Source organism: Eulemur rufifrons, chromosome 15 (assembly GCF_041146395.1).
Source record: "Eulemur rufifrons isolate Redbay chromosome 15, OSU_ERuf_1, whole genome shotgun sequence".
NCBI classification, from domain to species: domain Eukaryota; kingdom Metazoa; phylum Chordata; class Mammalia; order Primates; family Lemuridae; genus Eulemur; species Eulemur rufifrons.
Window position 1 is genome coordinate 46,533,985 of NC_090997.1, and position 12,121 is coordinate 46,546,105.

At 43.1% G+C, this 12,121-nt stretch overlaps 1 protein-coding gene across 4 annotated transcripts in view; it reads left to right on the forward strand.

Annotated features, from left to right (window-relative positions):
• Positions 1 to 345: 345 nt before the first annotated feature.
• Positions 346 to 12,121, forward strand: part of ANKRD6 (ankyrin repeat domain 6) — a 60,773-nt gene continuing 48,997 nt past the window's right edge. For all 4 annotated transcript variants that reach the window (XM_069488211.1, XM_069488212.1, XM_069488213.1 and 1 more), the window contains exon 1: positions 346 to 465. In XM_069488211.1, coding sequence (XP_069344312.1) covers positions 346 to 465 — 120 coding nt within the window. The remainder of the gene's footprint in view (positions 466 to 12,121) is intronic.

The window sequence follows — 12,121 nt, forward strand, 5'->3', positions numbered from 1 at the left end:
GCGCAGTCTGTTGCCTTCCACTTGGAAGTTCTGATCAGGGGCTTTGCTGCAGAGAGAGTGTTTCCCCAGTGTCCCGCCTCCCACAGCCTCCTCCCCTGCAATGTGCAACCGGCAGAATGCCTTAAAATCAGAGAGAACAAGTGTGGCCTGTCCTTGCGTGTCATGTGGCCCTGATGGCGGCTTTGTTTTGTAACCCCTAGGTCCCGAAGATGGCATGGTCATAAAAGCACCTTCTGATGATTGTGAGCATCTTTACCCGCGGGTGCCAGCCCAGGCCATTGGATTCGTGTTGAGCCGAAGGAACTTGTCGACTGCTTTCCCGAAAACCTCTTTCTCTCCTAATTCATGAGCCAGCAGGATGCGGTCGCTGCGCTTTCTGAACGCCTTCTCATAGCTGCGTACAAAGGCCAAACAGAGAATGTGGTTCAACTCATCAACAAGGGTGCCAAGGTAGCGGTTACCAAGGTAACGAGAAAAAAAAAAAAAACCGCTGCAGCCATTCCCTGGGAACTAGCCTACCTCTTAACCATTGTCCGCAGAACTGTTGTGTTTGGTTTGAAGCTTTCAAAGAACTGGCTTTTCTTCTAGTGATGGAGGTTTGGGGAGAAGGAGGGAGGATTAAGAATGCTTTCATTGCCATCTTTTCAAATGGAGTAACTTGTAATTAGCATTTGACAGTCTTTCAAATCACAGTGTGGCTTTTCCCACCTATTTCTCTAACCAAATGGACAGGAGATCTCTTGGGAGAAGTTGGGACACAAAAGCTTACTGAGCAGTGTGTTTGTGCAGTAGTTAGGTTAGACGGGCCTCCTAGGGACGTGGACCAGCTTGTGGTCAGGGCAGCCCCCTCACAGCACGGAGTCTCCTGGTCCGCATCTGCACGGTGACTGGTGGCCTGGAGCAGATGACCACCACAGCCCCTGCAGGCCTTGATTTCACGGGGGTCAGTGCAAATGTGGGGAGGACACTGCTTACCCTTCACCCACAGATAGTACCGTGGTAGAGGAGAGACCATACTGGCCAAAGACTGTTTGTAGCAAAGCTGAGAAAAGGCAGGCTCTGCACAGTTAGATGACAGATTTAACTACACCAAAGTAACGCCAATGGCAAACCTCTAGAAGAGGTTCTCTTTTCATCCCCACTTTGGAGATGAGGAAACTGAGGCACAGAAAGACTTAACTAACTTGCCCAGGGTCCCTCAGCTGCTGAGTGGCAGGAGTGCAACTTGTACCTACAGAGTCTGGCTCCTCAGCCCACCTTCCAGACCTTCCCAGAGCGAGCTGTGAAGAGGGACAAAGTGTAATTGGCAGATAGTAATGTCTGTTAACTTCTGACCCCCTGTGGCAAAGATGGGCCAGCTGACATTTTCACAGTTACTCGTATGCGGTCTTTATATTCCGTGCCCATCTCTGGAGAGATCTTCAGCTGCTTGTAGGTGGCCCATGGAGCCTAACAGTGGTCTGCACATAAATGGTGACAGGGTTGTCCAGAATTGAGCCTGAAGGTGGCCTTAACCCAGGCCTTGTGTGATCTGCCCATAGCACTCTTCAGGGCTCAGACAATCACAGGGAAGAAGGTGCGAGGTGAGGTGCGTGAACTCTGTTTTAGGGCCCACAGATTTTAACTCTGCTTTGTTTGCTAATTGTGCAAGTTGCTTAACTTCTTTGAGCCTTGGTTTCCTTATTTGTAAAACAGGGATAATAATACCAACTTTTCAGGGTTGTTATAAAAACAATAACATTTAAAGTACTTAGCACAAGTCTGCAAGTTTTCTTTTACAAATGGACGTCATTGTTTACTTTTTCAAAAGCAGCTTTATTCTACATCTCTAACAGAACATAAAAAAATAAAAAATAAACAAAAAGAGCAGCTTTATTATGGTATAATTTACATGCATAAAATTCACCCATTTTCATTATACAATTCAATAATTTGTAGAGTACTTACAGAGTTGTGCAACCATCACCACTACTGTGGACTAACTAGTTTTTCCCCCAGATTCATATATTGAAACCCTACCCAATGCCCAATGTGATACTATTTGGAGATAGGGCCTTTGGGAGGCAATTAGGTTTAGCTGAGCTCATTGGGGTAGGGCCTTGGTGAAGGCATTAGTGCCTGTAGAAGAAGAAACACCAGAGCTCACACTCTCTCTCCCTCCCTGCCGTGTGAGGGCACAGTGAGAAAGTGGCCATCAGCAAGCTAGGAAGAGGGCCCTGACCAGAACCTGACCATGCTGGCACCCTGAACTTGGACTTTCTGGCCTCCAGAACTGTGAGAAATAAATCTGTTATTCTGGAGGCCTGAGCAGACTAATAACAACCAAGTTCTAATTTTAGAACATTTCCATCACCCCAATAAAAAGGTTCATACGTATCAGCTGTCACTCGCCATCCCCACCTCCAGCTCCTGGCAGCCATTAATCTATTAATACTTTTGTCTATAAATTTATCCTTTCTAGACATTTCATATAAATAGAATTATATAGTATGTGGTCTTTGGTGTCTGACTTCTCTCACTTGGCACTTTCAAGGTTTGTCTGTGTTGTAGCATGTATCAACACTTCATTCCTCTTTATGGCTGAATAATCCATTGTATGCATATATCATATTTTATTTATCCCTTTATCAGTTAATGGACATTTTGGGTTGTTTCCAGTTTGGGGCCATTATGAGTAATGCTATTTTGAACACTTGTACACAAGTTTTTATGTGGACATACATTTTCATTTCTCTTGGGTATATACCTAGGAGCAGGATTGTTGGTCATATGGTAAATCTAAGTTTAACGTTTTAACAAACATACCAAATTATTTTCCAAAGTGGTTGCACCATTTTACATTTCCCCCAGCAATGTATTAAGGGTTCTAATTTCTCTACCTTCTTGCCAATGCTTGTTATAGTCTATCTTTTTTACATCAGTTGCTTTTTATAGTTATCTTTATCAAAGTAGTACATGCACATTGGAATTTTAATACTGTTAGTTCAAATACTGCTGGAAGGCTTTTAACAAAAACATCTGCCCCCTGACCCATCCCCATTTGCTCCTCTGAAGAAACAATTTTCAAATATTCTAGTTCTTTTTCTGGTATTTATCTTCATATTTCTAATGAATATGCATGTACAACTAATTGATTCATCAGTTTAATTTGTTTACATTTTAAATTTTTAATTATGGGTACATAATAGTTATATATCTTTATAGGGTACATGTGATGTTTTGATACAGGCATACAGTGTGAATTACTCAAATCAGGGTAACTGAGGTATCCATCACTTCAGGCATTTATTATTTCTTTGTGTTAGGAACATTCCAATTCTACTCTTGTAGTTATTTTAAAGTATACCCTAACTTATTGTTGATTATAGTCACTTTGTTGTGCTTTCAAATATTGTTCATTCTATCTAACTATATTTTTGTACCCACTAACCATCCCCACTGTATCCCCCCCACCTGCTTGCTACCCTTCCTAGCCTCTGATAACCATCGTTCTCTGTCTCTGTGAAATGGATTGTTTTAATGTTTTGCTCCCACATATGAGTGAGAACATGTGAGATCTATCTTTCTGTGGTTGGCTTATTTCACATATAATGTTCTCCAGTTCCGTCCATGTTGTTGCAAATGGTAGGATTTCATTCTTTCTTATGACGGTTTAATTTTTTTAAATGAAGTCAAATTTACTAATTTGTGTTTTGTTCTTTTTTATATCTTTAAAATTTATTTATTGTGTTAAAAGATCCATAAAAAAATTACTACTTCAACCATTTTTAAGTGTATAGTTCAGTGGTATTAAATACATTCACATCATTGTGCAACCATTACCACCATCTGCCTCCAGAAATTTTTCATCTCCCCCAGCTGGAACTTTATACCTATTAAATACTAACTCGTCGTTTCCTCCTCTCAGTCCTTGGCATTGACCATTCTACTCCCTGTTTCTGTGAATTCAACTACTCTAGGTACCTCAAGTGAGTGGAATCATACCATACTGTCCTTTTGTGATTGGCTTATTTCACTTAGCATAATGTTTTCAAGGTTCATTCATGTTTTAGCATGTAGCAGAATTTTATTCCTTGTTAAGGCTGAATAATGGCCGGGCGCGGTGGCCATACAGGTGTGAGCCTGTAATCCTAGTACTCTGGGAGGCCGAGGCAGGAGGATCGCTCAAGGTCAGGAGTTTGAGACCAGCCTGAGCAAGAGCGAGACCCCGTCTCTACTAAAAATAGAAAGAAATTATCTGGACAACTAAAAATATGTATAGAAAAAAATTAGCCAGGCATGGTGGTGCATGCCTGTAGTCCCAGCTACTCGGGAGGCTGAGGCAGAAGGATTGTTTAAGCCCAGGAGTTTGAGGTTGCTGTGAGCTTGGGTGACACCATGGCACTCTAGCCAGGGCAACAGAACAAGACTGTCTCAAAAAAAAAAAAAAAAATTAAAAAAAAAAAAGCTGAATAATATTCCATTTTATGTATATAACACATTTATCCATTCATCTGCTGATGGACAGTTGGGTTGCTTCCACCTTTGGCTATTGTGTATAACGCTGTATTGACATGGATGTACATGGATATGGAGTCCTTGCTTTCATATCTTTTGGGTATATACTCAGAAGTGGAATTGCTGGATCATATCATAGTTCTATTTTTAATTTTTTGAGTAACTTCTACATGCAGTGCGCCACTTTACAATCCTACCAACAGTGTATAGGTGTTCCCATTTCCCCACATCCTTACTAACACTTGTTATTTTCTGTTTCTTTGATACTAACCTTCCTAATGAGTGCAAAGTGATAATCTCATTATGGTTTGGATTTGCATTTCTTTGATGACTAGTGATGTCGAGCACCTTTTCATATACTTGTTGGCTATTTGTATATCATCTTTGGAGAAATGTCTATTCAAGTCCTTTGCCCATTTAAGCGGGTTATTTGATTTTTTGTTGAATTGTAAGAGTTCTGTATATATTCTGGATATTAATCCCATATCAGATATATGATTTGCAATATTTTTTTTTCCCCATTCTGTGGTTTGCATTTTTAAAAGACTGTTTCCTGGAGAAGGTTCACAACAAAATTGAGAGGAAGGTACAGAGATTTCACACATACTCCCTGTCCCCACACATGCATAGCTTACCGCATTATCAACATACCCAACCAGAATGGTACTTTTGTTATAGTTGATGAACCTATCCATTCACGTACTGAAGGACATCTTGATTGCTTCCAACTTTTGGCAATTATGAATAATATAGTTTGGATATTTGTTCCCTCCAGATCTCATATTGAAATTTGGGCCCCAATGTTGGAGGTGGGGCTGAGTAGGAGGTGTTTGGGTCATGGGGACAGATCCCTGATGCATGGCTTGGTGCCCTCCCTATAGTAATGACTGAATTCTTGCTCTATTAGTTTGTGCAAGAGCTAATTGTTTTTTGTGTTTTTATTTTGTTTTGTTTTTTCTCTCAGAGAAAGGGGTCTTTCTGTGTCACCCAGGCTGGAGTGCAGTGGTGTGATCATAGCTCACTGAAATCTTGAACTCCTGGGCTCAGCTAATCTTCTTGCCTCCGCCTCCCAAGTAGCTGGGACTACAGGCACATGCCACCATGCCTGGCTAATTTTTTTATTTTTTGTAGTGACAGGGTCTCCCTTTGTAGCCCAGGCTGATCTCAAACTCCTGACCTCATGCAATCCTTCTGCCTCAGCCTCCCAAAGTGCTGGGATTACAGGTGTGAGCCGCCGGGCCCAGCCAAGAGCTGGTTGTTTAAAAAAGCATGGGCACCCCCATTCTCTCTCATGCTCCCTCTCGTGCCGTGTGACATGCCTGCTCCCCTTTGCCTTCTGCCTTGATTTGGAAGCTCCTTGAAGCCCTCACCAGAAGCAGATGCGGGCACCATGTTTCTTGTACAGTCTGCAGAACTGTGAGCCAAGTAAATCTGTTTTCTTTATATAATAAAGTACCCAGCCTCAGGCATTTTCCTTATAGCAATGCAAAACTAAGACAATGAATAAAGCTGCTATAAACACTCATGTTCAGGTTTTTAGGTGGACATGAGATTTCAGTTCCTATGGTTAGATACCAAGGAGTTCAATTGCTGGATCATATGGTAAGAGTATGCTTAGTTTTGTAAGAAATGGCCAAACTGTTTTCCAAAGTGGCTGTACCATTTGTGCGTTCCCATCAGCAGTGATGAGAGTTCCTGTAGTGCACATTCTCACCAGCATTTGCTGTCGTCAGTGTTCTGGATTTTGGCCATTCCGATCAGTGTGTAGTGGTATCTCATGTTTGTAAGTTGTCTTTTTACTCTGTCGATTGTATCCTTTTATGTACAAAAGTTTTTAAGCTTGCTGTAGTCCCATTTGTCTATTTTTGCTTTTGTTGCCCATGTTTTTGGTGTTATATCCAAGAAATCATTGGCAAATCCAATGTCATGGAGCTTTCCCCCTTTCTTCACAAAACTTTATAGCTTTGGATCTTAGGTTTAGGTCTTTATTCCATTTTGAGTTAATTTTTATATGTAGTGTAAGGTAAGAGTCCGTCTTCATTCTTTTGCATGAGGGTATCAGCTTGCCCAGCACTGCTTGTTGAGCAGACTGTCCTTTTCCCATTGAATGGTCTTGGTTCTTTGTTGAAGATAATTTGACCATATACATGCAGGTTTATTTCTAGGCTTTCTATTCTGTTTCGTTGGTCTATAAGTCTGTCTTTAGGCCAGTACCACACTGTTTTTTTTTAACTGTAGCTTTTGTAACATGTTTTAAAGTTAGAAAGTGAGTCCTTCAACTTTGTTCTTTTCAAAATTGTCTTGGCTATATCACATAATTTTCATCAGATAATCACACATAATTAGTGCATTTATACAAATCCTGCTCAGTGGTGAGCAAGAATGATTACATTTCCATTTTTTATATAGCTTAATGGTTTTCCTGGAGTTAATTTTTCATTTATTTAATTTGATTTAAACTTACTGTTAAATGTTTCCTCTACTATCCAATAACTGTGTAAAACAGTTCTTAGTACAATTTGAAACCTATTACATATTTACCATTCTTATTCTTTTCCTGGAGATTATCCTTCTATTCTGGTTCGATCTGGGTTGCTGTCTAGTTATGCTGCACAGAGTCCTCCTGAGAACTCGTTTCACCTCTCCCCTCCATTAGACTCCCTGTTTGCAGGAACCCTGTCCCTCTCACTTTGGTAGGGCATATTCTTTGGTACCTTCCTAAGAAAGGGATTATGGGAGATACATTTTTGAGAGTCTGCATGTCTGAAAATCCTTATTCTGCCCTCTTAGTTAGTTGACAAATTGGTATAGAAACCTAGGCAGAGAATTATTTTGCCTTAGGACTTTGAAGGCAATGACTTGTGATCTTTGTGATTACGGTGTTGCTATTGGAAAACTCAGCCTATAGAGTCTTCCTTGCAGCTGCCTCCTGAAAGGCCTTTGGCATTCACTTTGCCCCGTGAAGACCTGCCTATCTGAAACTCTGCTCAGGAGCTACCACCAATGTGAAGTCCACCCAGAGTGTGGCACCCTGCATGGAACTTGCTTGTCTCTCACCTGGTATTACCTTGTTCTCTGTGCACCCTGTGCCCTTCACTGCACACTGTGGGTGCTCAGAACTCCCCGCCACGTCATCACTCTGACCTGGCTCATGGTTTCTCTCTTACGTTTCTCTGCTCTTGACACAGCAGAAAAGCACCAGATTTGGGATCCAAAGGCCTTGGTAGAGGCACATGCTCCACTGCTTATTAACTGCTTGTTAATATGTAGCCAGGGTTTCTCAACCTCAGCGCCATGGACACTGTGGGCCAGATGACTCTTTGTTGTGAGGGCTGTCCTGTGCATTGTAGGACGTTCAGCAGCACCTCTGGCTTCTACCAGTAGATTCCAGTAGTGTACTCCCTTGTCCTGGGTTGTGACAACCAAAACTGTCTCTAGACATTACCAAACATCCCCCTGGGGGACAAAGTGACCCCTGGCTCGGAACCAGTGGTAACGCAAATGTCTTCACTTGGGGAGTCTCAGTTTCTTCACACACCTTCACACACTTAAGTGGGCACAGAATATTGGGTATTTTTTTAACCCTTCCAGTGCCTGGCACAGTACTCAGTACTCACATCATAGGCCCCAATGTGTGCTGAATGAGGGGAATAATGTTATTGCTTGTAAATTTCTTACACTTTGATAGTGATTGCCAGGTATCGGGTACTGAGCGCTACAATAATTAAATCTTTTAAACCTCATGACTATATGACCCTCATTTTACAGATGAGGAAACTGAGGCAAGGAGTGGTATGGTAACTCACCCTAAATTTCAGTTAGAAAGTGTCAGAACTGAGACTCAAACCCAGGCCATCTGGTTCCAGAGTCCTTGCTCTTAACCACCGTGTTTCCACTATGTGGTTTATAACTTTGGACTGTGAACTTCCTGCAGGCTGCTTATTAGAGTATTTTCCTTGGCATGTTACACACAGTAGATATAATCTGCAAATGTCTATTGTCTGGGAACTCATATGCCCAGGTACTTTAATAGAGCAATGTCCCAATAATGGGATTGTACATGTACATAACATTTTATACTTTCCAAGTCATTGTGACATATATGTTGCTCATCCCTAAAACCCTGTAAGGTATATGTATATAAATAATTTTCTTTTAGAACTGAGAAGAAGTAGCAGTTATAGCAGGAAAGGGACTTGTACAAGCTAGGACATGCCAGAGCTGAGACCAGAACCAGGATCTCCTGGCTCCCATGCAGATATCCTCTCTGTTATAGACAAAGGGAGTCTCTTCTGTCCTCATGGGAATTTTACTTAGCAGCTGATAGGGGATGGTTCCAATACTTTATCCACCAAGTAGGGATAGGGGTGAGGTTGCCATGCACAGGACAAGTGTTCAGAACAGTGGGGTTGGGAGCTGGGCATTGCTATAGGAACTACATGTAAGGATTTTTTTTTTTTTTTTTTCTGCGACAGGGTCTTGCTCTGTCACCCAGGCTAGAGTGTAGTGGCATCATCATAGCTCACTGCAACCCCCAACTCCTGGGCACCAGTGATCCTCCTGCCTCAGCCTCCCGAGTAGTTGGGATTACAGATGTGCACCACCACAATGGGCTAATTTTTCTTTTTCTTTCTTTTTTTTTTTTTTTTTGTAGAGATGGGGGTCTCATGCTCAGACTGGTCTCGAACTCGTGGCCTCAAGCAATTCTCCCTCCTCAGCCTTCCGAAGTGCTAGGATTACAGGCACAAGTCACGGTGCCCAGCCTATATGTAAGAATTTAAAACTCATGTTTTAAGAGAAAGGCTCACCGAGAACTATGATTTTTCCATTTGTACAACTTTTGTATTGAGACCAATTATATCTCATTGTATTGACCAACACATTTTCAGTTGGAACAGGTCATCTGACAGATGCGCCAGGTATCTTGCAAAACCCGACATATCCCTGGAGCAAATTGCCTGGATGTTAGAGATAACAACTCGGGGTCTCCCAGTGGTTTGGCGCTTGACTCCCTCACTTTTCTGCCACTGTTCTCACCAAGGTCACCTGTTCCTTCCCTCATCCGGCTGATATTTTTTGATCATCTGCTTTGTACCAGTGAACAATACAGAATAAGAAAAGCCTTGGCCCTTGGTGGAGCTTACATCCCATTGGTGGTACAGGCTAGAATGTGAGGTCGTTGCCTGTGCTCCTCTGCTCACAGCTCCCCTTGGCGCTGCCTCCTGGTTTTCCTCCCCAAGGTGCCTTCTCCATCTCCTTTTGCTCTTCCTGCCTCTAAAGCTGACTGTCCCCGGGGCCTTCAGCGCTCGTCTGCTCCCCTCTGGACAGCCACCTCGGCTTTGCCAGCTCTAGGCTGGCCACCATGTCTCCCTCTCTGCCCGGCCCTGTGTTCTGGCCCCATGTCCAGCTGCCCTCAGGCCACCTTGCCATGCATGATCCACAGGCGCTTCCACCCTAAATGTCCAGGTGGGAACCTGCCCCTCCGGTGCCCGGCGCGCGTCCCACGGCCTCTTTGTGGGTGGACGGCAGCCCCTCCCGCAGAAGCCCAAAGCCACCCTTTCCCCTTTTGGGTCCTTGACAGCCAGCCATTTGTACTCCTCCCAGTGCCCCAGTGCGGCTTGTCCTGCTCCTGATTTTTGCTCTTGACTTTGTGCCTTTTAGTTGACCCCACTGACACTGCTTAAGATGTATGATATTAAAACAGAAAAAATGAGATTTTTTTTCTTTGCAAGAAAGCCTTGGTTTTATAAATGAACATATTCTCTCCCCAGTTCCCTTATATCTTAGTTAAATATTTTCACATAGAGCTTAGTTTTGTTGCCTCAATGTCACCTGGATAAACCCTTTGTTTTGCTTCTTAATGCTAAGTATTGACCATAGAGTTAGAATTGGAAGCCTCTAGAAATCCTCAGGCAGAGTATCTTTCTCTAAAACTGTTAGGACTGGTCCTTGGGATGTTTCACTGCAGTTTTTGTTTTCTCCAACAGTAACCAGACAAAGGTTATTTGATAACAACTTTGGTTAAAAAAAAAACAAACGTAGTTTCATTCATAAAATTAATGTTTATCAAATCTGTTTGATTCCTACCCCTACCCCTGAGTACTGAAGTGGGGATTTAGATGATTAAGGAGTACAAACCACGGCCTCCAGGAGCGTGTTCATAGAGAGCCAGCCCTGAGCTCTCTGCAGAAAGCGCAGGAGTAGCAACGCGAGCGCGGGGAGAGGGGAGAGGGCGCCGAGGTTCCGGTTAGGGCTCCCAGCCTGATGGAGGGCGTCTTAAAGAAAGAAAGCGCCACAGTGTGGGGATTTGTGTCTTTTCACTGTCAAAAGTAGCATGGCGGGTGATCCAAAATCCACGTGATTATAAAAAGGAGTAAGTAGATATGCAACAGGAAGGAACATAGCATGGAGGTAGGAGGTGCCAGCTTTGAGGCTGACAGCCGGGGTTTGGATCCTTGGTCCAGTTGCAGCAGTGTGGACTCTACAAGTTGTTTGAGCTCACATTTCCTGGTGTCACATCTGTAGAGCAGGGATAATAGTACATGCCACACGGAGTTGGGAGGGGTTAGAAAGCCTTTAGAATAATGCCCGATAGATCAGCAGTCAGTTTGCCTTTGATAAAATTAAAAAGGATAATAGCAAGTGATAGGTACAGTATGATCTATTCTGGTTAAAAGAAAAAACAAATCTACTTCTCTGCAAAGGTGTGCTTGTATTTATGTGAGCCAAGAGAACCACGTGGAACACACGAGACTGCTAATGTTGGCTACCCAGCAGGGAAGATGATTAGCTTTGCTTTTATAGGTTTTTCCATTGTATTGTTTCACTTATTAAACTAAGCATATGTTAATTTTGTAACTTGCCAAAGATAAAATCAAGTTTAAATTTGTATTGAGTGCCTGCACCGGCACTGGGCCAGGTGCTTCGTGTATAGTATCTGCTTGAAATCCTCAGAACAGCTCTGAGAAGCTGGCACTCTGATCTCTGCAGTGCCAACGAGGAAAGGGAGGTGCCAGGCAGAAAGTGACTTGACCGTGACCAAATGACAGGTAGGTAGTAGACCTGGGGGAGAACCTGCTTTGTCTGGCTCTGAGACCCACGCGTGGGATACTTACCAGTATTTACAGCACCTCCACAGTCACCGGGCCCCCTTCCTGCTCCTCCTCCCCTGTCCTTGCCTCATGCATACCATTCCCAGAGTTTCGTAGCAAGTGCAGGATTTCCTGATGGAAGTCAGTGTAATGTAGAGGGTACGAACACGAATGTAGAACCAGACTGCCCTGGGTTCAAATGCCAGTGCTGTTTACCAGCTCTGTGATCTTGGGGACGTTACTTAATCTCTCTGTGCATCATATTGTCACCTCTAAAATGAAGGATTTAATAATAGTAGCTACCTCATTAGGTTGTTTAAGCACTAACTGAACCACTATATGCAAACTAGAATAGTGCTTAGCACATACTAAGTGTCAAAGGTGGTAGCCATGGTGAGGAGATTCTGAGGATGCAGCAGTGACCATCTTATGGCCTGAGAGCTGAGTCTGAGCACCAGGCAGGGAGTCCTGAGCGGAGGACACAAGGCCATTCAGTGTCCTCATCTGAAAAATGGGGATAATCCCACCTATGC